Genomic DNA, 26817 nt, shown 5'->3' with positions numbered 1-26817 from the left:
TGTGTGTAAAAATATATATGAGTTTTCTAAGACTTAATACAGAAAAATAAGAATGTCAATGTCTCAGTAACTTTTGTGTCAATTACATGCTGGAATGACAATATTTAGGACTGTGAAATGAATAAATTATTAAATTATGTTTATTATAAAACATGTTTATATGTATTCATTGAGATTACTATGAAACTTCAAATTATTACATTTTGATATACTTCTATTATACTTGCTATTTTGTGCTTCTTGTCATAGAACTAATGGTGGTCTGTTTGGTCTGATGCATGCGCCTATTCTCTCATCTTGGTCAGGATAAGAAAGATGGCGTAGCTGTATTTCTTAAGACAAACTCAGTAAAAGCACCTCTCATTTATAGTCATAGGCTAGTAAATTGCGCATAAGCTGGTCAATATAATATTCCATTACTATTAAAATATAGAAAAACTGTGATCATTCCAGAGACATTTTATAGCAAACAATATCTGAATTAATGACAATTCACCACTAGAACTGTATTGTAATAGAAGCTGAGCAAAGTACTCCTTAGTGATATAGGCCATGCAGAGAAGAGTCTAGTATTTAGGATCTGGTAGATGCAACATTGAGTTCAACTTGGTTCCTTTTGTAGCTGGGTAGCTTTAGGCAGCTCAGCTGCCATGTATGAAATCCACCCATGAAAGGGAACTAATAACGTGTACCTAGGAAGGATTACCATGAGGATTAAATGCAGTACTGGTTGTAAAGCACCTGATGTACTTGAAATTTCCTGGGAGACATGCTTTGTCAAATGGGTTTGAGAAGGAAGCAAGATTGGGATTTGTGGACCATGATTTAATCTTTCCAAAGGTCTCCACACTCCTCATAAGTTGTGATGCTGAGGTGGTCCTTACAATTGTCCTAAGTGGGATGATGGAGCTAGACCAGAATTGGTTCATCTTCAGATGCAGATCTTCCTTCCCAGGAGCTTGTTTCACAGTGCAGCAGTTCTGAGAGCAAGCCAACAGCATGATTGTGTGTATCCTTCCTTTCCAAAGGGACCCCCCCCCAATTCCATCATCCAGGGATGGGTGAAGAAGAGCATAATAAACTAGGAAACTTTCCTTCACCCTCTTTACATAGCTCTCTTTGCAGATGGAAGTCTGTACTTGTCTACTTGTAGGTAGGAAAGTTCTCTTATTCATAAGCCCCTGTGATGCATCTTCCTATCTCCTGTTAACATTGTAAGATTCTTTTCCTAGAGCCAATATGGAATAGTTTCTAGGCTGTAATCCCATAGTGTATGAGCTGAGGAAGAGTACAGTGGTTGAAACTGAAGTTAAGAAGTTTGAAAGGTGATATTTTCCAACTTCACATTTAGGTGGGGGCTTTCTATTAACATTGTATTATTATATATATGTCAGGTATTGTGTAATAAAATTACCTACTAAAAGAGAAATGGGAAATTTCACTTCCTGTTTGAAGGCCCAGGCATTAGTAGATACCAGTATTGTCTTAATCTTTGTTACTGAGAAAAAGACCTGGATTTATGTATGGACTTATTTTATTATTTTTGTAAAACTGTGCTAAGAGAACAACCAGGTACCAAATTAGTGCTTCTTTCAGAGCGTTCAAAGTCCTGCCTCACTATCCATGGCTGCACATACCATGTGTGCACAGCGCTATGCTGCATGCTTCTTTTAACTTTCCATAACGTGCTATCATCTGCACTAACCAGGATTCTTGGGGGAGAGAGAGGGGAGGGGAAGAGAGGAGAGAGGAGAATGGAGAGAGAGGAGAGAGAGCCAATATGTTATCAGGGAGTTCAAAGTGATGATTGCTTTGAAAATCCTAGGTAGGAAACAGACCTAAAACCAAGGTGAGCAGACAATAGAGGACAATAACATGTTCCTTTTGTGGACATATTTTATATATACATACATACATACATGCACATGTGTGTGTATATCTGTGTGTCTGTGTGTGCCACAACAGCCTCAAGGTGGTCTCCTTTGAAAACATCAAGGAACAAAAATCTTATGCATTTGCTACTAACATACACAGACAGGGTCTGCCTACTACGAATGGCAGAGTCCTTCTGTAGTGGGAAGATACAATAGCATTGAGTAAGCTAAAATCAGTGAACATCTAGTGTGGCATGTTTCTTCTCAAGTGTGGCATGTTTCTCCTTGGTTTTTTGTTTGCTTGTTTATTTGGTTGTTCATTTGCTTGCTTGCTTTGTTTGCTTTTCTGTAGTGTTTACAGAATTTAAGAAACTTCTGAAATCAATAGTCAAGCCAAGATGTCAACACAGGTCTCTTTGGTACATAAGACTTGTAGTTTACTGGCACCATGCATGCTGTTAAGCTGTGGAAGTTACAAATTGAAACTTGGATAAGGTAGAGACGCTGAAACTGTAAATCTCTTGGTTTTGTTTCTTGGGTTGTTTGGTTTAAGGTTACAAAATTCTAGCTGGCTTGGTTCCATAGGAACCCAACAGATATTTTAGGAGCTGATTGGGGGGCCGGGGTAAAGGGGAAGCCAGAGGCAATATCAGTAGTAAGTCACACAAAATGCCTTTGAAATAGCTTTCGTTCTGTCAGCCCTCAAAAGATTGACTGAGCATGAGACATTCCATATATGTAGCTCATGGCTTCTATCTGTTTAGGAATATGTAGTAGTTTTCTTCTGAATCTGCTTCATGGTCTCCCTCCCTCCCTCCCTCCCTCCCTCCCTCCCTCCCTCCCTCCCTCCCTCCCTCCCTCTCTCCCTCCCTTCCTTCTTTCCTTCATTTTATCCCCCCCCATACCTCCTCCCCACCTCCCTGTCTCCATGTGGATGCCCCTATCCCCCACCCCACCTGACCTCTAAATTCCCTGGGGTCTCCATTCTCTTGAGGGTTAGGTGCATCATCTCTGAATGAACACAGACCCAGAAGTCCTCTACTCTATGCGTGTTGGTGGCTTCATCAGCTGATGTATGCTCTCTGTTTGGTGGTCCAGTCTTTCAGCAGCTTGTTGGGTCTTTTGGAAGGCAGTCGTGGTAGGTCCCTTTTTGTGAGTGTTCCATAGCCTCAGTAATAGTGTCAGGCCTTGGGACCTCCCTTGAGCTGGATCCTACTTTGGGCCTGTCTTTGGACCTTCTTTTCCTCAGGCTCCTCTCCATTTCCATCCCTGTAATTCTTTCAGACAGGAATAATTATGGGTCAGAGGTGTGACCGTGGGATGGCAACCCATCCCTCACTTGATGTCCTGTCTTATAAAGTTCCTTCTCCCTAGTGTTGGGCATTTTCAAATAAGATCCCTCTCTCTGAGTCCCGAGTGTCCCTCACCTTCGAAGTCTCTGGTGCATTCTGGCGGGGGTTGTCCAACCTCCTATTTCCTGAGGTTGCCTTTTTCTATTCTTTCTGCTGGCCCTCAGGGCTTCAGTCCTTTTCTTTCACCCAGTACCAGAGCAGGTTCCCCTCTTCCTCCCACTCCCCTCTCATCTACTTTCCCTCCCAGGTTCTTCCCTCCCTCCTCACTTGCGATTGCTTCTTCTCCCTCCCCAAGTGAGACTGAGGCATCCTCGCTTGGGCACTTCAGCTTGTTTGACCTTTTTGAGTTCTGTGGACTGTATCTTGGGTATTCTGTATGGATTTTTTTTCTTTTCTTTTCTCTTTCTTTCTTTCTTTTTTTTTCCTAATATCCACTTATTAGTGAGTACATACCATGCATGTCCTTTTGGGTCTGAGTTACCTCACTCAGGATATTTTCTATTTCCATCCATTTGCCTTAAAAACTCCGGAAGTCCTCATTCTTAATAGCTGAGTACTATTCCATTGTGTAAATGAACCACATTTTCTGTATCCATTCTTCTGTCATGGGACATCTAGGTTGTTTTCAGCTTCTGGCTATCACAAATAATGCTACCATGAGCATAATGGAACACGTGCCTCTGTGGCATGGTGGGGAATCTTTTGGATATATTCCCGAGTGGTATAGCTGGGTTTTCAGGTAGATCTATTTCCAATTTTCTGAGGAGCCTCCAGATTAATTTCCAGAGTGGTTGTACCAGTTTGCAACCCCACCAGCAATGGAGGAGAGTTCCTCTTTCTCCACATAATGTCTAACATATGGAATCTCAAATGGCTGAGAAGCACCTAAAGAAATGTTCAAAGTCCATAGTGATCAGAGAAATGCTTCAGGGTTTTTCTAAAACATTCAGGAGTATACTTGAGGGCAAGCTGGTATTGGTCTAAACTCCCACCTAGACTTTCTGTTTCTGGAAATGGACTTCTGAAACCCCAGAGTACAGCTTTAAGCCTTAAAAATATTTTTTAACCTCCTATATGATAAGAGAGAAGGGGAAAGTAGTTGTTGTAGTAGTGGTGGTGATGATGATGATGATGATGATGATTGGGATTCCAGATGGGCTTAGTGGCTTAGATATTTGAATAATAACTAACCAGCATAGACAATTTGCTTATTGTGCTGTTTGTAAAACTAAGGACTTGGATACAGAAAACGACCACAAAATAACAATTTCTCATATCTTCTGTGATGAATGATTCTTGCCACAGCTATTATCTTACAGTGGTGTTGCTGTGAGTTAAAGTAAACCTTTAAGGCAATAGCAGCAATTAAATAAATTCCATATTCATGTGCACCATTGGCAGATCCTTGCTGCCTCTGATTTTACCCAGTGCAAACATTAAGATTGTAGTACATTAAGGAACATCTGTTGATATAGTCCAAGAATTCATATTAGTTATTGGAAAGGAAGAAAAATTATCTAGTGCTGTATTGAAATTCTGTCACTGCATTGTAAACCCAAGTGATGGCTTATCTCGGTCCTATCCCACAGTCCCTTCTTCCATTGGGTCTCATTGGTCTCTCAGGCTGTCATATTTACTCTCCTCCCCTGTGCCCCAGGAACATTGAATACCCTGCTCAGGGTCCCTGTCTTTTGCAGTTTATCCTTCAATCCCATCTCAGTCATCATTTTCTAGTTTCCTCTGGGAAATCAATCCTCTTTAAGGTCAGGATAGGTTGGAATCCTTTCAGAACGCTGCATGTTTCCTCATTACAATATTGACAGTATTACTGATTTATCTTTGTTTGACGGATTGATTATTTAATCAATGATTATTTGATTGTCTGTCTCAGTGAGAAAGGTATTCTGCCTGCTTTTGCATAATAATTTGTTCCTAGCACCTGAAATAGTAAATGAGAGAAATCAAAATGTTTAGCAGAATTCAACATGTTTTGTCATTTGCATTATAGAGACTACAAGTACTCTTACATAGCATCAAATTGGAACCATTGTGTATGTGGGTGATGGCTAATTTACATTTTTTAACTTAGTTGGATTAGAAATACAGACTTAATAAGCCTTTAGATATTTGTGTAAATGCATTTCCAGGTAGAATTTGCTGAGGAGGAAAGACCACCCTGCCTGTGGGTAATAACTCCCTGGTCTAGACTCACAGCACATTAATGCATACTGCTTCTGCTGCAGTGCCTTCCCTGCTATGACGGAGCATGTTTCCAAAGTAAATGCTTCCTCCTCTAAGTTGTGGAGCCAGGCTTTTTAATCACCAGGAAGAGAAAATAAACTAATACAGATTAAAATAGTTGACTCAAAAACATAAACAAACTACTCAGAAATTTTAATGATGGATAGAAGCATTAAAGGGTTTTTCTGATAAATAAAAGTAAGATAGAAGAAAGAGATGTACTCTGAATAAAGCTTAAGAAAACAGACAAATGGAGTTATTTCCTTTGATTGGCAGTTCCTCGCATAGAAGTATAATTTATCTCTGTTATGAAGCACCATGAGGGCAAGGTCTCCAATCATTTCATTTCCTCCTAGACACGGTGCCTGGCATGTATTAGGCCTTGGGAATGTTTATTATTGTACTGAATGGTGTAAAGAGGTAATTATGGGGAGCCTTATTGGATTAGCCTCTGGAACAGAACATTTTCTCAGTGTTTACTACTCCATATACAATTGTTAGCCTACTCACCTTGGAAAAATAGCTTGGAGGGCTTGGCTACCCAATTTTTGTATTTTCATCTTGCAATTATTCTTCTACAGCATAAAGATTACTTTTTTATAACAAGAATTTATATATTTCCAGTGTATAGAATAGGTTGGTTTACCTACCCTCCTCAAGAGAATCTGTCATGCTAGGATTGAGCTCTGTGTTTTGTTCACAATGTAGTAGTTTGAGAAGAAAATGCTAGTTATACAAAGCTGTGTCCTAGATGCTGGACTCCTTGTGCATTTTGATTCACTCCTAACTACCAAAGCTAATGCGTGTCTCTGATCTAAATAACTTTAAATGAATGGCTTGGTTCAAGAGAAAACATACTTTTGTTTTTTTTTTTTTTAATTTTGAGACTCCTTCATGCTTGAACATGGCTATTTCATTTAATTTTAAATATATGAAGGTTCTATTTAAAGCTTTCCCCCATAGAGTTGCTTTGTATATTTCAAGAACAGATGGAATTAAAACCATGTAATGCTACAGGCAAGATTGAATCTGCTAGAGTGAAGCAACTGTTCTCATAGGTAAAACAGATCATGGAGTCCATGGTATTCAATGATCTCTTCAAAGCCACGTTTGACATGACTTGTAAGCTAGTACTGATAGAGTTGGGGTTTTTTTTTTCCAAGTCTTCTTTCCATAACTGTTTTATAAGTGGTCATCTCCTTTTCTGATATTTGTCTCCCCAAATCCATTTCCATTTCAAGACAACCATTTTAAGCATTGGTGCAATCTTGGAAGTATATGATTGTGGTACATTTAGCTTTTAAATGACAAATAGTGTAGAAAACAACATATTTACCCCTTGATGACCTAAATAACCCCTCCGGTATTAGACAGTAAGAAACCTTGTCATAATCAGGCCCTGAATAAGTCACTTCAAGTTTCTTTACCTCAGAAATATTCATCTTGAAAATGAAGAGGTTGGAGGTGATTATTTCTAAGTCCAAATCTGATGGTGAGTTTGAGTCCAAAGGATTAGCTGAGAGGAGTATTCATCAGCACCTTTAAATAGTGTAGCTTCTCCAGGAGTGCTGGAGTGCTATGTGACAGTGGCCAGAAGACCTCAGCCCTCTATCAGATCAGCATCTTGTCAGATGGCTGTGTCTCACTCTCACTGTAATCTGAGGAGCCTAGCCAAATGAAGCATGGGAGCCCTTTGAACTAGGGAATTACTAAAACCACCGTTCTGTTCTGAGAACAAAGGGGCAAAAGGCCTGCTCTGACCCCTCAGCCCCGCCCACCCTCAGCCTTGCTGTGCCTCTAGACGATTGAGTCCTACAATTCATTTTCACGTTGTCTTCTCTCCAGTGTGCATAACTGAACCTCTCACTTCCCCTTCATTTAGCTCATGTTTGGCTTTGGCTCTTTGTTTGTTTTGGTTTTGTTTATTTGTATGTTTGACTAATTTTCCAAAATATTATTTTAGAAAAGAGGAAAGCTTCTGTCTACATACCATTATTGTCCTAGCAATTATTTCATTTAACGTCTGTGAGCCTTTAAGTTCCTTGATACTCCAAAGAAATTTACTGTTGCCAGTGTGCTATTATAATTGAATGATTCAAAGTTGTGTGAGTTGTATATGTCCCCACTACCCATTACCTACTAGGCACATAATAAAAAATGTGTTTAATGGATTCATTGTAGTTGTTATTATTAGTAGTACTATCGTTATTACTATTATTATTAGCTAAAGCCTTTTTAAGAAGATCCGTTTGGACTCGTAATAGATAGTATCCTCATTCCGAGAAAGCATCAGAATGGGAAGTGCTAGCTCACAGCCCTCCACAGTTAATGGATTTGCCTTAATATTATCCCCTACCATTCTGTTCTGTTAAGGAAGTCACCTTTGTTTTTTGCTGAAGCTTTCATAGAAAGTTATTTTTTGCTGTTAAACAGCTGCTGCTCTCTAGGTGGCTTGCCTTTATTTTATTGGAAGCAATCTGTCTGCATAGGCCAGCTAATGTCTAGAACAGGCAAGGCCTCAGAGTAGGCTACTGCAGAACAGGGCCATGTGATATGTCTTTGAACTGATTCTTTCATATTACATCTAGTTGTAAACCATATATAGCCATATCAAGACAGTGGGCAGTAGAAAGGAAGTATAGAACAAAAATACAGTTTGTTTAGAAAGCCATGTTATTTAAATATGATATATTACATCTATATTTTCTGAACACATTTTCTAAATTTATTGTAGCAAATGACAGTAAACTCAATGTCCAATAATGTGGTACCAGTGAAACATAATATATTCATATAATGTAATATCATGCAATTAATAATGAATTAGATAGCCTTATATGCTATTAAATAAATAGCAATAATATCTATGTTTCCATGTATTTCCCATAATAAGTAAATGTATATATAATATATAATAAATATGTATATATACATATATATTATATTTGTATGGATTTACTCTGAAAAGAGATACATGCAAAACATGTAGTAGTTCTTGTTTCTGAGTAGAAAGTCTAAGCAACAGAATGGGAAAAGGGCTTCAACTGCATGCTTTCTTGTAAGCAAATCAAAAGAATTCATTGCTTTTTCACTATATTCACTTTTCAGAAAATTAAATTCCTATAAAAAGCAAGGTCAATGACATGAAATCTGATAGGCAGACTTGTCTTCTATTTAAGTAGTTTGTTTATTCCATCCGTAGTCACTGAAATGTTTACTAGCTGCTGACATGGGTTCTGAGATGGCTATGGCCTTAGACCAATTCTGGAGGTACTGGAGTGGTAGGGCTCATAATGAAGAATGCCTAGGGTGGAAGATAAGGATTGTTAAGAAGAGTAACTAGTGGCAATAATTTTGGAAGGTAACCCTTAGGTTGACCTTTGGATGATGAGAAGCCAACTATGGAGACCGTGGGAAAGGGGTGAGGGACAAGGCAACACAGCTCCTGGAAGAAGGGCAGCAAAGAGGAATCACTGAAAAGGTTTACAAACGGAGACAAGCCCATGTTCCATTCAAAGATATTATGGAGACTATAATCTGGAATATTAACCTGGCATGAGGACATGGATCTGATTAAACATAACAATAATGGAGAACCAAGAACCAAAGGACCCTGAGAGCATCAAGAACTCAAAGGGCTAGGACTCTCAGGTGCTTAGGAGGTTAGAGGCACCTTCTGCTCTTGGTCATTGGACTGTGAAGGCCATTGACAGACAGAGGTATGTGTTCTGGAACACAGAATGCAGGGTGGGAAAGGTTCACTGCATCTGCAGTGTTGGGGAGATGTGCCCTATCATGTAGTACAGCATTAAGGGCTTGGATCTGGTTGTTTTAAGCATCCTAGACTGACCATCCTTATCTTACAGGTGATGGTGTTGTAGGTATTAAGCAGATGCAAGTGGTTATAAATTATTAAAGTTAATGGCTAGCTAATACCAGTTGAGCAGCAATGGGACAAAAATAATACATTCCTTCCATTTCTCCCAGAAGTGGAGTTGGATGTCATATTATCAGATATATTTTTCTTTCTCACTGGTTTTAGTAACCACTTGTTAGAGAAAAGAAAACCACCTCAGGAGAAATTCTAAAGCCATCTATGGAGACTGGCAAATATACATAGGCTTAAATAATAAGTGCTGTCTGTTTTGCCCTCTCTGAGGAGACTCCATTTATATGCAGTGTGCTGCTTGGACTCTGTTGTGATGCAGAATCTTTGTGGTCCCACCTTGAATGTTACAGTGGATAGAAATGGTTATAATATGCTCTAGCTACAATTGCTTATATTATAAACGATTAGCATTATTGCACTGTTAACAGTACATGTTTTATATCTTTGAAACATGCTCTATAAACTATAAAGCCATTGCATTCCTAACCAATAACTTGAGGTGAGAAAGGCATGCCTGGAAGAAGACAAAATGATAGCATAGACTCTGAACTCCATGCATCCCTAGAGGCAGCTGAGCCCTAAGTGCTTCTAAATTTATTTTCTATTATTATTTTAAACCAAATTCCACTCACATTTGTCAGTGTGCTTATAGAATAGTTGGCGCCCTGAGGCTTCAGAGAAAAGGTGGGGACAGTGAAGGGAAGTGGAACGCAGCCTGTCATGATATCAGAAAATCAAAGGCTCCAGAGTTCCCTTTCCCTGGGCTGGTTAACAGAGGGGGGCAGCAGCCCAATATCTTAATGTCCAAGCACATCAGGACCTGGTTGTATGTTATATAGAATTCTCAAGAATCAAAACGGGAGTTAGATTTAAGTATCATAGGGAATTGAGGCAGTGTTTTTGGCAGAATAGTTTTTACATACTATTTTTGTTTTGTTAATTTGTATTAATACCCAAACCAAGACCTTATTCTGCAGCTGACCTGCAAGTCTGGTATTACAGTTAAAGTTATTACATTCAAAAGTAACTTGGTGTATCAGAACTAAATATATCTCATTTTCTAACAACGTCCAACTTGTAAATTTTTTTCTCACAAAGCAGCAGGTTTCCATTTACACAGAGCATTTGTGGCCTTCGAAAATCTCCTTATTGATCTAGATTGGATTTATTGATCTTACCCTAAGCCATATTTAACACCCTCTTTTTTCCCCTTAACTTTCAGTATGACAGGGAGGTAACTAATATCCTTCTGCATTTGCTGAGCAAGTCAGCAATTTCTGTCTAAGTCCTAGGCTGTAGCATTCTAAGGTTATAGGAAACATTAATTCTTCTGATCAGCAACACAATTTAAAATAGGAAAGAAAGGAAAATTATTGATTACCGTGATGCCTTTGTGGCTAGTCTTGTGCCACAAGCCTGTAATTGATTGAGCCTGGTGACACCCTGATACCCATCTGCATTTCTTTTCCCCGTTTAGAAATGGAGATCCATCTGTCCTCACCACACGTGGTGCCTTGCAGATTACTTGCGACTTTTATTTGTGGTATCTCTGTTTTGTTGTTGACATTAATGAGATTACTGCACAATATCACAAGAGAAATTGGTGTTGCTCTTTGGAATGTTAATGAACTGCTTGCTTGGCCAATTGCCATTTGTTCCCGTGTATGAATGTGTGTGTGTGTGTGTGTGTGTAAAAGAGCCGAGTAGCAGGGGTGGGATTACATTTTTTTTCCTCTTTGCAGCTAGTGACGTGAGCCGTGCCTGGAACAATCAGACTCGCTGCAAACAGGGTAGTTGAAGATGCTGGGGGAGGCAGCCTGGTGCTTCCTAAGCTAAGGCGATCGATCTCAGAGCTGCTCAGGAGCTGCTTGGAGCTGCTGGAGTACAAGCGGCAGAGTTCCTTCAGCATTAGAGCTTTGTAACGGGTAGAAAGTGCCTTTTTATTTCTCCAAACCTATTCCCTGATAGACCTTCAAAATGATTGGCGTGAATAGTGTTCAGAGTGCCAGCAAGGTACGGGTGAGGACCTCAGGTTCTGTGAAGTACTCCCGAGAGGATTCTATCCGGCGGCAGTCCCACCGGTCAAAGTCTATGAAAATTTCCAACTCCTCAGAGTTTTCTGCTAAGGAGAGCAAGGTAAAGAAATGCCATGTTAAATATTATGGACAGTTGTATGGTGGGATCGCAGGATGCTATGCATTCTGCCAGCGTCTGATATGCAGTGACAGGCTGAGAAAGTAACAGGAAGCATAAAATGGCTCTAAGATCATCAGTGGGATTGGGGTGAGCGGTGATACCTGAACTCTAGATAGGAGAATTGCTGTGCTGTGCTGTGCTGTGCAGCAGTTTTGCACAGAGCCAGTTTGTGGAAGAGAAGGACTGTAGCAGTACTGAAAGAGAGGCGATTGTGGAAACTGGTGGTTGGCATGGTGGTCGTGTTATAGTCTCAGAAAGGTTGCCTTGACAAATGGCTTTTAGTATGGCATATTTTTAGATCATCAGGAATGTAGAAATATCTTGTTTAATTTTTATCTTTCATTGAGTTCATTTTTTTCTTCCCTCTCCCATTCTGTCCCCCTCCCCCAGTCTGCGGAGCTAATGTAGAAAAGCAACCCTGTTCTGTGTGCTGTATTCTTGCTGTGTTCACTGCCAGGTGTGTGTAACTGGGAGAAATTCCTTCTTTTGTGTTCCTTACGTATGTATGCACTGCTGCTGGGCTGCCATTAATAAAGCACTGGTGTTTTCTGTGACTCTCTCTGAGATAGCAATCTTGGTTGATGTGGAATGGAAGGGAGTGCTTACGTAGTGGAGTGGGCATTTACTACATGCAACATATTCTTGAGATTCTTCCCACCACCATCTGTGTGAGCAGGGTACTCAGAAACACTCCCACTCCACAGGTTTAAAAATGGAACGATGGAATCATAGGATCATAGAACTCTAGAGCTGGGATGGGGATGATTCTAACAAGACCCATAGGCTTGAAGATGTGTAGGAAAGGCTTTGGGAGGTGGGTCTGTATCATTTTGGCCTTCCCATGGGCTCTATCCAGACCCACTGGGAGTGGCATCAGGCCTAACCCCTTCAACCTTATGCCACTACCCTCCTCTCCTGCTCCCTCCCAGCCTCTTCCTCCTGTGTCATTACAGTATTGAAAGACTTTGGTCTTAACAGGTTTCCCTCAAAAAAGGGTAGAGGATGGATGGTGACTAAGAAATATGCTGGCTATCTATCACATTACATTATGACACAGTGCAATCTAACCCTATCAATCATTAGCAAATTAACCTGGCTCTAATAAGTTCTTCACAGGTGGCTTTTTCTTGGTAATTTTTAAGTACTCATCTTGGGGAAAAGCATGCATCTTTTGATAGTCTTTTAATATGACCGGAATGAGCATGTCTTGGTTCCCACTGCAACTGCTATGCGACCTCCCATGGTATGATGACTACAGTCTCCTGCTGGCATAAACCCCAAAGGCTATTAAAGTATTAAGTAGGTGTAGAAGGACATGCATGTGGTTGTCAGTGTGGTTATAAAATTTACTTTGCAAAGAGCACTAACTTAGCATCTCTGAATTTTATTTTAATGAACATTGTATTTATACCTTGTGGTCAGAATACCTGAGAAGTCAGAGGTCATCATTGGAAATGCTTTTGTAATCCAAACTCCCACCCTGATGAAAATTCAATCATTTTAATACTTTTGGTTTGCTCAGAATTAGGATGTATGGATTAACATTAGAAGCCAGAAGATGACAAATGAGCAAGTTTATCCTTTCTAATACCTTCTCTATTTTTTATGCAGTTGCAGATACTCCTATTTAATAGGAACCTGTACACTGTGGGAAGAGTATTGTATGTAAGCTCCTGGTAGAATTATAATCACATGACTATATACATGTAAATGTATAACATATATGGATATTATATGACCTCTTGAGTTCTGAGGTATTTATTAAAAATGTATCTAAGGTCTTACCTCCTAGACTCTGTCTCTGTCTCCCAGTCACCTTGTCCCTGCCTCTCTTCCTTGTGTATGTATTCCATTAGAGTTAGAGATTAGATTAAACATTATCATTCATTAGCAAATTTTGTTCACTAAATGAAGTTAATTGAATATGCTAAGCACTTGTACCCTAAACTAATTAACTGAATTTCATTATGGACAAGTGTAATTACATGGTAATCTATGTTCTTCTCTGTACTGGACATAATATATTCAAGTGCTAATAGTTAAAAGTATTATTCACCTCAGCTGTATCTAGTAGTGAAATATTATTAGTTAAAAGCAAATCAGTGTTGTTTTCCTGTTAATCAGTTAAGTGGTGTTTTTTAGTTATCTGACTCTTCAGCAAAAAATAAAAGGTTTTTTTAACCTGGTGATAAGAAAGTTTATTTCTTCTACCCCATCTGACTCTTGCCTCCATTAAAGGCAATAATAAGATAACATCAAGCATCTCAAGATAATGTCTAGAATTGAATTCTCTCCCCAAAACTCTACCTAGCCCATTCTAGAGTGAGTATAATAGTTTCCACATAGTTTAATCACAATATGTTTTATATTCTTGGAACACTGTTATCTTTGGTGTGTCTTAACTTCTGTTTTGTTGGCCATAAAACTCACTAATTTGTATAACTATGAAATTAGTTCATCTGCAGGCTTCACTTTTCATCCAATTTTGCATTTTGTGTTTTATTTGAAGAAAGTGTTAAAAGGTTTCTGAATGGATCACTTACTTATTGCCTTAAATTTTTAAAAAATATCTTTCAAGATTTTTTAACTAAATGTTTTAAGTGAAGAAATTGAATGATCCAATCTTTGTGCATCATGTTGTTATACTCTAAGGCAAATTATTTTATATCCCAGACAAATTTTGTGCGCTGTTTTCATAGAACTTACTGCCCCTCCTGTAGCACTCCTCCCCCAAACCCATCCATATCCTTAAAAGTGATGAAATCTTCTTTCTTCTGAAGAATATGATTTTTCCTTTTTCTGGATAATGTTTATATCAAATTCTGGAACAGATAAAATGTAGAGGATATTTAATGTTAATAGTTTTTTTTAAAGAAGGTTGCTTTTACATTTGTGGAAACTAGTATTAATTATCAAAGTGTCTCATTTGAGCCTGACTATGAATGCATTCAGCTATTTATTTGTCTTTTAACTGATACTTGTAGAGTTCCCATTAAGCTTCCTGGCCATGAGGGGGCACTACAGACCTTCCTGCTACCAGGGTCAACTGGACAGACTAGACACAAATAACAATTTAGAATCATTTGGTGATATTGATTCTTGACGTTTGTATGTCTTTATTCAGTTCCTTATTCTATCCATTTATGTGTTTACCATGGTGCAGGTTATTGAATGAACTTCAGGTCTCACATATGCATGGAAATTACTCTACCATGAGCATCATGCGAATTTAAAACTACTGAACGTGTCCACATTTCCTCCTTTTCATCTGGTTATATATAAAATATAAATTATATGCTATATCTTAATTTTTTCCTTGCTTAGATTAAGAACTGTAAAAGCTGGTGTTCATACTTTGATTTGTTTTTCTGTGCCCAACTCTTACCAAACTACCACGTATTTACCTGGGCCAAATCTCAGCTTGATAATGCCATTTTTTAATGCTGTTTTAGAGTGTAAAAATAACGTGAGTGGCTGAGGCATGTTGTTAGGGAACAATAGAACAACATCCACTAAGAATTCTCTCATTGATGAGGGGGTGAATTTAAATGAAATGTTTAAAAAAATTTTTTTTGATAAAGTAGCAAGGAAACTTGAGACACATCTCATAGAACTCATGGTAGTTGGGTGATGTATAGTGAAAAATTGGCCATCTGCTTTGTGAGCCACGGTGCTGCCCAGGCAGAGTGTGGGCTTTCCTCGTTAATTATCTCTGTGCGTCTCCCCCAGTCATTTCTTGCTGAGACTTACAGTAAGCTGCAGTTGATGAAATATCCTTCTTCTGAGCCAGGTTAAGCCATTGTTATTCTGTTATTCTGTTATTGTTATCTGATGGACTTATACTTATTCTGTAGAAAGAAACCTAAAGACCAAGCTCACTTCAAGGAAGGTGAGCATTACAGCATGGTAGATAAGTCTGGGTTCCTGGAGATGTTAACTGTAAATATGGGAGAGAGAAAGGGAAGTGCTTGGCCCCACAGCACTGCTTGGGAAATGGTTAATTCATTGCTTTGTAAAACATGTTGCAATAATATTGAAGGGCGCCATCAGCTCTATTCTTTTTAGTCTGCAAAGGAGTTGCTTGCATTTTCTTTAGCAGTGCTAGGTTAATGCTAATCACTTCTTCCTCTGTGAGTCAAAACTATATACAAAGGAACCTGAAGAAGTCTTCGCAATGCCCTTTTGTAACCTCAGATTTTAGTGGGAAGTTCGCAGACTGATGTCATATTTTCTCCCTGGATTTTTTTTTTAAAGACAAAAAACTAAATCTGGAAAGGAGATTCACATCTGCCTGTTTAAAAGTGTGTCTTGTGTAGTATGGAGGAATTATATTCTCAGTTGATACTGTCCTTGCATATGTAATATAAATAATATAATATGTAACAGAATATTTCACATTTAAACTCTGAAGTAGAAGCAGAACATATTTCAATCCATATAAGTGGCCGTTGAAAGCTTTTGGGGAGATATTAAATTGGCAATTACGTCACAATATTAACAACATCCATCATAGGTGTTAGCTAGATCTCTGGCACTGTGAAAGAATCAGGGGCAAATGCAAAGATTGAGAGGCTTTTCCCCAAAGCTCTTTTCTTACTATCTGTTATATTCTCTTTACACTATACCTCCTGTGTTCTAGGACGCTACAGTTTTGCTCAGTGTGATTCTGCCAGACTAATTAATCCAGATGTATTAATGTTGTTTTGTTTTGTATTTCCCAGGGTAGACCTTAGGAAGAGACAAGGCTTGCTCTGGCAGCTTGTTCCCCAGATTGTGTCATTATCAATAGGTGTTAATCCACCTCAGGATTTGAGTCAGGCTCTTTAAAGCACAAAATCTGCGTTTGGTTTTATTCTGGTTTCCAAGCTGGCAGAGTGGGTGGGGTTTTATTGTTGGGTGTAACCTTTGCGGACCAGCGCCCATCTTGGGCACTGAGTTTTGTGGGTCCTGTAGTGCTTTCTTGTATGCTAACATGAAAGCCCCCAGGATGTACAAATGACTCTTTAGGAGTAAGTGTTGAACAAACTATCCTCCTGATTGGGTGGCACCTGCTGACTCTTGGACTTAATTAAAAGCAGATCCTCCACCATCACAGTTGGATCCATTTTCACTTGAGAAAATGACATTTGGTGGTATGTTCGGGTTGAGTCTCTCAAAAATAACTCTCAATGCCAACCTGTGTTCTTGTTTTGCTGTTCCTCCATGTAACATCTGGACACTGGGGAAAGAAAAGCCAGGCTATCCAGTCACACTTATAAAGGTGCTGACACTACTCCTCTAAGAACCGAGGGAAGGGAAAAGAAAATCTGTGATAAGAACGAAGAGGTGGGGAAAGGACATGCTTTAACAAGTCAATCATTGTTGAAAATCAGGGCAGTTAGAACAGAAATGCAAGAGGACTCATTCTCTAACATTTCCTTCAGGACAGTCTGCTGGGTGGTGCCTGCCTGTTTCAGTATTTAAGGATTATAAATGCATATAGTTCTTTTCTTTTAGGGGATATTTGTATCATATATATACATATATGGAATCTATATGAATTCATAATGATGCAGACATTGAATAGCTGAGTATGACATATTCTTCCACATCTTACGAATTGCTGTCACTAATTGTTTTTGTTTTGAATTTTTCATTATCATTCCAGTAGGTTGGATTATTACTTTTATAAAACCAGTTTACCATGTTCTGATGGACACATCTTCAAATGCAAGATCCGATTTCAGTAGAATTTGATTTGGGCAGTAGATTCTTTAGCATGCTTCATGTCAAAATTCTATGAAAATTACCGAGGAGGACCCTGTTTTATTCCAGTCCTTTTCCTGATCTGCTGTTGATTGTCACTTCCAGTTTAGTTTTTGAGTGTGAATTACTATGAAATGTCAGTATGCTCCTTGCCAGACTCAGGTGTTATTAAGTCAAATAATACTATTTAGCTATCCAGATAGTCCCATCCTGCTGATTCCAGGTAATTACTAGAGTCACCTTCTGCTCTTCAGCACATGCCCACTGGACATACCTTAGTGTTCACAATAAACAAAATCCTGGAGCCTCTGCAGGTCACGGTAGGAGTCAATCCCTGCTGTATGTATTCATTACAGTTACCTACCAGTTACCTACTAAGATCTCCAGCATAAGGAAACATGATACATTAGGGGTGCTTCTAGCTGGATGCTTTGAGAAATGAAGCTTTTAGTTTTAAGTTATTGGGACAGGATTATATAGCCCTGTCTGGCTTCAAACTCTTGATCCTTCTACCTTAGTATCCTGAGTACTGGGATTATAGTTGTGTCACCATGCCCTGGAAGAAAGCAGCTGTTTACTGTCACAAGAGGGATAAAGAAAAATAAAATGCCAAATTCTTTATGCTGATTTATGTTGCTGTTCTTCACTCCACTTTCTTAAAAACATTCAAATAAGCAGACTCTTTAGAATACTTTTATCATGATTGGACAACGTTTGAATGCCTTTTTGTATGCTTCATCAACCCCATGCTATGTTTTTCGTCCACAGATAATGGTGTTTTTATTCAGCCAAAACCAAACTATTCTAATTAGTTTAAAGGTACAGTTCCTTTTTACTTTTATGCCTTGAAAAATTCCACTGAAATCTTGGGGGTGGAAATGAGAGAGCTTTAGGACGGGGCAAATGAGAGTATCCCCTAAAGAGGTCAAAACATTAGAAAGCTGAAAAGCAGGCATCTTCTTACTTTTTGGTCCCTAGGAGAAAGCTGACATGCATGGACCTGCAGGTGGGGAGAGTGACTGAACACAGCAAGTCCCAGTGATGAAGGCCCTGGCCACCCTCAAGAGCAGGCACTCAAAATATGGCATTCCTCTTTCTAAAGTCTCTAGAGTTAGAAATTCTAAGTGCATTCCCTTACCTGGTGTAGCCATTGACCCTCTCTTTCCTATGTTTTCTAGTCATCTTCCACACTGGGTTAACCAGAGGCTTCAGCCATAATTCAGGCCCATTTTGAGGCCCATGGTGAGATCCCTGTGTGGAAAATAGCAACTGAGAGTGAAATGTTGAAATATTTCACAAAAGGAATCTATGCCCTCTTTCCTCCCTCTGGTATATTTTCTCAGAAGCAGAACACCTGTATCCAATAAACAGGAAGTTGAATAGCCCAGAGGGAGGGGGAACCTGCAGGAACACGATAAAGGGAAGCCCTGGACCACAGATGTGTAGGAGATGGAAGCAGGGAGTTGAGACAGGAAAAATGGCAGATTCTAACCTTAGCACTGACTGACTACCTGGCAACTGGGCTCTGCGGAGATGGAGACTGCAAATTTGATGGGAGATAGTAGAGATGAATTAGAGAAAGGTACCCAAGAAACTCATTTAATACCACCAGCAAAATGCAGTTGGATTAACTATATGGTAAACAAAAAGAAATTTAACTTTATAAAAAGTGCTATACTTTACCATGTTGCTTAGCTATGATTTCTATCAATATTGTCACTGTAATATAAGCACTCAAAATTGATGATTGGTGAGGGGATATAATTCTATTACATTAGGTAGGGAGAGAAGTCTATGTGTCTATAACATATATGTGCAGATATATTTATAGAGAGAAATATATGGTATACACACACACATATATATGTTTTGATTTAAAAAATACCTTTATCTTTTCATTATGTGTAGTTCCCCAAATTTTCTTCTGAAAATTCTGTTATGAAAACTAAATGCCTAGCATCCACTAGATTTGATTATTTAATTCACTGTATTGATTGCTTTGAATAAAATCTGTGTCCATTTAGATTTGTCTTCATTGCTTTTTCTAGTGTATGGAAATGGCAGAGAGCAAATGCCAGGCCTTGTGTTCCTTCTAAATGTTAATTTCCTCTGGAGATTGTTTTTTTAGGAGCCATTTATTTAAAAGGGCTCAGATTGTTACCCAACAAAATAGTTTTTTAATAACTGTGCACATTAACTTTATGATCATGTTCATAATCATTAAATATAATTGATCATTTTTCTTATGTATTTAAAATACTGTATGTAATTACAAGGTCATTTGAAATTTATGTGGCCCTTATATTTCAGATCATAAAGCATTCTTTCTTATGGCTTCCTCCTTCTACCTTTCCACAACAAGGATTATCAAAGAGATGATCTAACAGCAGATCATAGCAAGTGCTATCTAGAATCATCTTTGAAAATGTAGGGTACAGTCATATTTTTCAAGCAGGGATTAGCTGTCCAAATATAGGCAAGCTCTGATAAATAGCACCCCAGAGGATCAGGGTGGAAGAAGTGAAACCAGGAGGGGGCTATGATCACAGTGAATTCGGGGTTTATGGAGAGCTGCATATGCTAAAGAATGCTTTAGAAAGCAGTGTTCCACTCCCCAGTCACTAAGACTGTAATTAGGTACAATTTTACTGTAGGGTTACAGGCTATAAAGTTTTCTACATAAATCACATTCACATGAGGTTTCAAGATGTTTGTCTCTAATACCTACGGTGAGTTGAAGAGTGATGAGGGTACTTTTATATGTTCCTGTCATGCCATCTATATTTCAGTCAACTGAAAGAGAATGCCTCCTTTTCCTGGGTTACATACCCTCTGCTGGAGAATGTGTCGGTATTGTCATGGCAACTCCATTTGGGGGAATGGTATAAAGAGAATGTAAAATATTCAACTAAAAATAAAAGGAGCCTGGGCCTGACTCTTGGGATTGAGTTCATCTTCTTAAGGTCACCGGATTTAACGAATATGAATGAATACAAAGCAGTCACATAAATTTAGGTTATTTCAGATGGCAATTTTTCTTATGTCCAGTATAAAATTGGGGGCACACTTACACTAAAATGTTATTCATTGCTCATTTAGCTTAAAATTTAATTAGACATCCTGCTTTTCATCAGGCAACCAACATCCCGCAGCAAGTACCAGGCCCTCTGGCTTCCAGATTAGTGAAGTTAAGTACTCATACTTCCTTCATAAGTTACAGGTTCGGATCCAGCTTTGCTGAATTCTAGACTGTTAAGTCTATATTTATGACCCATGATCATACTTGGGGTATTTAGCATTGTTATCATTGAAGGCCATGCTTTCTCCACAAGAATTAAAAACAAAACAAACAAACAAACAAACAAACAAACAAACAAACAAAAAACCACTGGGTTCAAGATAATTTATGGAGCACTGTCAGGACTAAAGGTAAATAGACCACACCTGAATCTAACTTTTCTATCTTATTTTCTGTATTCATTTCTTCTATCCTTGTAAAACACATATATTTACATTTTAGTTAAGTGGCTTATGTGTGGTATGTTAGAAATTTAACATTACAGAATGTTATATACTAAAAACAGTTCTGTCCTATTCCAGCCCTGTCTTGCCTTCCCCACAGATAATCGGTGGTGATATTGAGATGGCTTGTCACCATTGTTTTGCTTTGTATCTTTATGTATTCACATTTTTTCCAGAAAAAGAGGCTTTGCTTTACTACTTATTTCACAACATATTATAGTATATTTGCTAAAATTATATTTTAATAAGTATTTGTGGATATCATTGTATCTTTGGTGGTACTATTAGAACAGTTTGTCTACTCAGTTTTTAAAATTTATGCTTAAGTTATGCAGAAATGGGCCATCCTTTTCTCATAATTTAGGAAGGTAGCATGATACATTCCTATTCTGCCACCATTGTCATCCAGCCCAAATCACATCTTCTACCCAAACAGCAGTTTTATGGCAACTCTCTCTCTCTCTCTCTCTCTCTCTCTCTCTCTCTCTCTCTCTCTCTTGCCTTCTGTAAGCTCCCTGCAGATGCATGAATTATAGCAGACCACTCATTTGTTTAGAATAATCCACTGGTTTCAAAATTGTATAGACTAAACATCAAATTGTTTTCTAGTTAAAAATCCTAGGACATGCTTGTCTATTTTTCAGCATGCAAAGTTTTCCACACCCAAGGCCCACTGTATCCTACCATGTCTACTCTGTGTCTGTTTCTGTTCCCTGGGATTTTCCCACTCAATTATACCTACAGTGGCTCACACCTTTCTTCCAGACTTTGTAGTGCATGTGGGCTGTGTTTTGCCTTCCCTTTGCAGAATGACTTTCTCTGATTATCTAATCTAAAATGTACCATGTGAGTGATCTTATAATAATTAACGGGTAAGCCACTGGAGATGTCAAATTATGTTTACCTTTTTGTTACTTTATTTTCTGTTTTGAGCTCACAGAAATCTAAATACTTCATGCTATCCTCTGGGCATACTATTTGTTAACTATGTAAACACATGAATAGTTTTATAGGAAATGATTAATGAATACTATTAGATGAGTTAGCAGGTGTTGGGGCTAAATTTGGGATTACATTCTCCACACTAGTTTTTGAGACAAGATCTCTCACTGAGCCTGAAGCTAACTAAGCTGATTTGGCCACAATGGCAGTAAAGCAAGCTCAGGGATACTCCTGTGTTTTTCTACAGAAAATGTGGGAATATTGTATTAAACGTTTAAAATAGGTGCTAGAGGGCTGGTGAGATGGTTCAGTGGATAAGAGCACCCGACTGCTCTTCCGAAGGTCTGGAGTTCAAATCCCAGCAACCACATGGTGGCTCGCAACCATCTGTAACAAGATCTGACGCCCTCTTCTGGAGTGTCTGAGGACAGCTACAGTGTACTTACACATAATAAATAAATAAATCTAAAAAAAAAAATAGGTGCTAGAGATTTGAACTCAGGATCTCTTGCTTGGCTAGAAATCACTTTTTTTGCTGAATCATCTCCCCAGCTTCAGTTTGGAAACATTTAGTAGACAAAACTAATCAGAAAACTAAAGAATGAACAGGGAGAATTATACGGGTGGGGCAACATTCCTGGTTTATGATTTAGACTCAAACTTCTGAGGAGCTGATGTTTCACTTGACATCAAATCAAGTCATGAGCACATATCTACCATTTAACAAGAGAATTGATCACTAAAGGGATGTGGGAGAATTTTCTGGAGTTGGTGTTTATGTTCTGTAACTTTCTTGGGTTGTGTCATATAGGTGAATGCAGTTACCAGAACGTATTTAAAGGTGCATGTAAGATTTGTAGAGCTGACCTTTTGTCAATGTATCTTTAAAAAACCTGTCAACAGACATTGAAAAGTTAGCATGTTGCTGGAGTGTGTGGAGGTGAAATGTGCTGATATCCATCCCTTGCATTTTATTGTGGTTGTTTGAAACAGGGTCATATGTATCCCATGCTAGCCATGTTCTTGCTGTGTAGTCCAGTGTGAACAACTGATTCTCCTGTTTCCCTCTCACAAGTATTAGGATTACAGGAATTCTCCCCCTACCATTCCTGGATACTATATACTTTTAAATACACTAATAAATGAGATGGAATGATAGAATAGAAGGATGAATGTATGGGTCATGATTAGGTGATAAAACAACATAATATTCATTGTAAATACAGTTCATAAAATATATCTGTTATAATGTGTAATTCTCTCAATTTATAAAATTACAAGGGAGACATATTTTACTCATAAGAATATATTCCCTAGGGGTAAAAGTTTTAATTTATAAATTAATAATTTTATATATATATTAATACTTGGAATCCATAATTGGGATTTAGAATAAGATAGTAGTGCTACCAGTTAATGATAGCTCTGTGTGTGTGTCTGTGTGTCTGTGTGAGTGTATTATTGGGTAGCACAAGAAAATAGATGAGTGTGAAACACTAGAAAAAGAGCCCATTTTTGTTGATGTCCCAAGTAAAATCATAGACAGAGAGAGAGAGCCAAGGAAGGTAACTTTATGCTATCCCCTCAGGTTGCATATGTAGACAACAAAGACCAGTCAATTAGTTTTCCAATATTGTTGTGACCACATTACAAAAAAGAAAAAAAAAAGAATTAAAGAGCAAAAGAATCATTGGCTCATAGATGTTCAGTTCCTAGGGTTCAGTTCCCAGATACTTGGCCCCATGAACCTCTGCAGAACAGTATGAGCATAGAGCATCTTCTTCACCTTGTGATGCACAGGAAGGAATCAGAGCAAGGTATGACCCCAGCGGACAACTGCCTTTGGTTATCTCTATCCTGGATCTAGGCCCTGTCACCTAGTTTTCACTGCCTCCATTAATGTCAGCATTTTAGGAATCCACCAAGAGATTATTAACCCACGTGCTGATCAATTGTCACAGTTGATCCTCATGCAAAATGACCTGCCTTTCGATTCCACGGATCCATGTCAAGGCTGAATATGGAGGTACAGATCTATAACTCCCAGCAGTTGGGGTGGGAAGGGAGTGCGTGGATCCTTGTTTGTCCCTGGCCAGAAGCCCATCCTTAACTGACGAGGGTTAGTGAGTGACCCTGGTTCAAAAATGATGAGATAATGGAGGAAGACACTAGATATAGACCACTGGTCTCCATGAACCCCTACATGCACAGGGACACATGTACATGTGCACACAAACACACACACACACACACACACACACACACACACACACACACACACACGCTCGCGCGCGCACATACACACGGTATGGGAAGCATTATCCTGTTTAAAAACTATACTTTATGATCAGAGGCTTTGCAATCTTAATTTGTCTCTGAAAAGACTTTTTCAAAAAGAGAATTGTTTTTGACAGTCAAGATTAACCATCAGGTAAATTAAATTATCTGGTTTCAATAGACAATTTAGAGCCATCTACCTGTGTTCTTAGCTTCTTTAAGATTTCTGAATTTCTTTTCTATGAACTTTTTTTTTTTTTTCCGAGACAGGGTTTCTCTGTGTAGCCCTGCTGGCTGTCTTGGAACTCACTCTGTAGACCAGGCTGACCTTGAACTCAGAAATCCACCTGCCTCTGCCTCTCAATTGCTGGGATTAAAGGTGTGTGCCACCACTGCCTGGCTTCCATGAACTTTTCTATGAAAACATAAATAAAGCAATGTCATTTATTAAATCGACTGTGTGAAAGTGTCTTGTATGTTGTATGTGAGAAGCAAGTTTATAGAGTCTGTCGGGTGCCTAGTTCTCAGCTCTGTAAAGTCAGGCAGGGTTAGCAGTAAATGTTATTTTCTTTATATGAGACCCTTGAAGGCAGCGACAGTAGATTCGACTGTACCTGCCATAATGCCTCCATAGTCTCTACAAAGTGCTAAAAATGTTTATTACATGATGACTTGTATGATTATTCCTCATATTCATTGTCATCAAGGTAAGGGCTTCTACATTTTCCTATTTTCATTGTGGATCTGTGATGGTCTATCTGTTTGTGGTTAGATATCCCTGTGGCTGCTATTCTTGTTTGTACATGCACCACAGCACAAAGTTAAATTAATTCTCCAGGACAAAAATTTTGGCCCTGTTTACCTGATGGCTTGGTCCGAAAATTGGATCTGATTATAGACATGGAAAAACACAATCCTGATTTAGGCATGAGTTTGTTGCCTTGAATGTGAGCCAAAGAGAGCAGTACCCACTAGATGGTTTGTGATTTTTATCTCCTTTAGCCTTGGGTGAATTCCAGTGGGATCAGGAATATGGGTATTTATAGAATCAGAACCTTGGTAGTATAAATTCTTCTATTGTCATTATCAGGTCCAGTTAAAATGGAAGCTGTGTAAGATCTTCCATGCTTTTCATAATTATTCACGATCTGCAGAGTAAAGAACATCATTGGAATTTAGAGATGCTTTAACTGAAATATATGTGTTCCATCAACTACACAAAATGTGCTTCTGGGGAAACAGAGAATCCTGATTATACAATGTGGTAATGGAAAGAGATTGCCGAGCCTGTGTGGGCTGCCAGGAAGGTGCTAAGCTTTGAATAACATGGCATTTTATCATCTTTGAAAAGCAATCAGAAGTAAGGAACAAAGACTTAAAGTAAATTTAAACCAAATTCCCATATTTCTGTAATTTAAACAACTTGTTTTGCTTTCTCATTCTTAAAATTAATTTTCTTCAGAGTTGATGAACCATCTGTCCTGTTCAAGTGTCAGAAGGATCATTCAAGAGCTCCTGGGATAAGTGGCAGGAATTTTGATTTTAGCTAGGGCGTCATACATCACGTCTGATGGCATTTGAAATATTTGTTGATAATTCATGCAGAACTCCCAAGGGAAGCTCTGGGCATCTGGGGTAGGGTAGGGTTCAAAGTTTACATTTTTCTTTTTTTGTAGAATTACTTGACAAGTTTGGGTGTGTACTCTCATACTTTCAGATGATATCCATAAAGTGAATCAAACTTTTATCTAGGGATTGACGTAAAATCTTTCTACACATGGCTTTTGTTAAAATACCCACCTTTCGTTCATACCATAGCACACTGGTTTTCTGTGGCTGCTGGAACAACTGACTGCAGAAGCATTGTATTCAGAACCTGCAGAAATACATCCTCGGACAATTCTGGAGAACGGCACTGTTTGAGATTCATGTGAAGGAGCTGCGCTCCCTCGGAGAGGTCAAAGGAGAATCTGTCCCTAGCCTTTTCCAGCTCATGGTTGCTGGGGAACCGAGGCTGATACTGTGTGACTCCACCCTCCTCGTGCCTCTCTCTTGCCTTCCCGTCTGCTTCTTTAAATTGCCCTCAGCCTTCTTGTGAAGATACTTGTGATTACATTTAGAGCCCACCCACAGACTTTCCCCATCATAAACTCTTTACATTTGATCTAAAGATATTTTTTGCCATATAAGGAAATATTCAGAGGTTTTGAGAATTAGGAGACAGTTTTCTTTGGGGTGGGGTGGGGTATGTTCTTCAGCCTCCTCAGCAGGCATCACTTCACTGTGTGAATTCATATGGATGGGGCCTGGGTACTTTTTTTCTATTTTATCTCAGCTGTTAATTCAAGGGGAAGGGGACAACCTGCCAGGACATTAAATCCAGAAATCTTCTCTAGCTAAGTGAAGGGTTAACACACACACTCACACACACACACACACACACACACACTCACCTGTGTGTGGGGGTGAGGGGTGAGGGGAACAGACAGACAGACAGGCAGGCAGAGATGGAGAGGTAAGGAGCAAAGAGAAACAGAGACAGGAAGACAGAATCATCCAATGATCAGTGGTGCTGGATGTCTTCCTCAGGCACTCCCTATCTTGTTTACTGATTCAGCTGGGGAGAGTAACAGGAACCCACCTGCCTTCATTTCTCAGTTACTGGCGTTATTGGATACATGTGCACAGCATTTATTTAAAATTGGGTCCCAAGACTCATAACCAAGGTCCCCGGGCTTACGCGGCAAGCACATTTCTAACTGAGCCATCTTCCCAGGTT

The 26817-nt window shown here is 38.9% G+C and overlaps 1 protein-coding gene across 17 annotated transcripts in view; it reads left to right on the top strand.

The window, feature by feature from the left end:
* Psd3 (pleckstrin and Sec7 domain containing 3) overlaps nucleotides 1–26817 on the top strand; it is a 522982-nt gene that overhangs the window by 382624 nt on the left and 113541 nt on the right. For 2 of the 17 annotated variants that reach the window (XR_003947257.1, XM_017312704.2), the window contains one exon: nucleotides 25857–26208. The exons of 14 other annotated variants lie outside the window; for them this stretch is intronic. Coding sequence is in view for 2 of the 3 variants with exons in the window: in XM_017312704.2 (XP_017168193.1) it covers nucleotides 25857–25961 (105 nt within the window). In the remaining variant the exon portion in view is untranslated. Of the gene's footprint in view, nucleotides 1–11144; nucleotides 11493–25856; nucleotides 26209–26817 lie in introns of those variants that run through there. One more of the 17 variants, NM_027626.1, reaches the window with a different exon arrangement.

Source organism: Mus musculus, chromosome 8 (genome assembly GCF_000001635.26).
Source record: "Mus musculus strain C57BL/6J chromosome 8, GRCm38.p6 C57BL/6J".
Taxonomy (NCBI): Eukaryota; Metazoa; Chordata; class Mammalia; order Rodentia; family Muridae; genus Mus; species Mus musculus.
The sequence above is the reverse complement of the archived record's forward strand: the minus strand, read 5'-3'. Positions and strand labels throughout refer to the sequence as shown.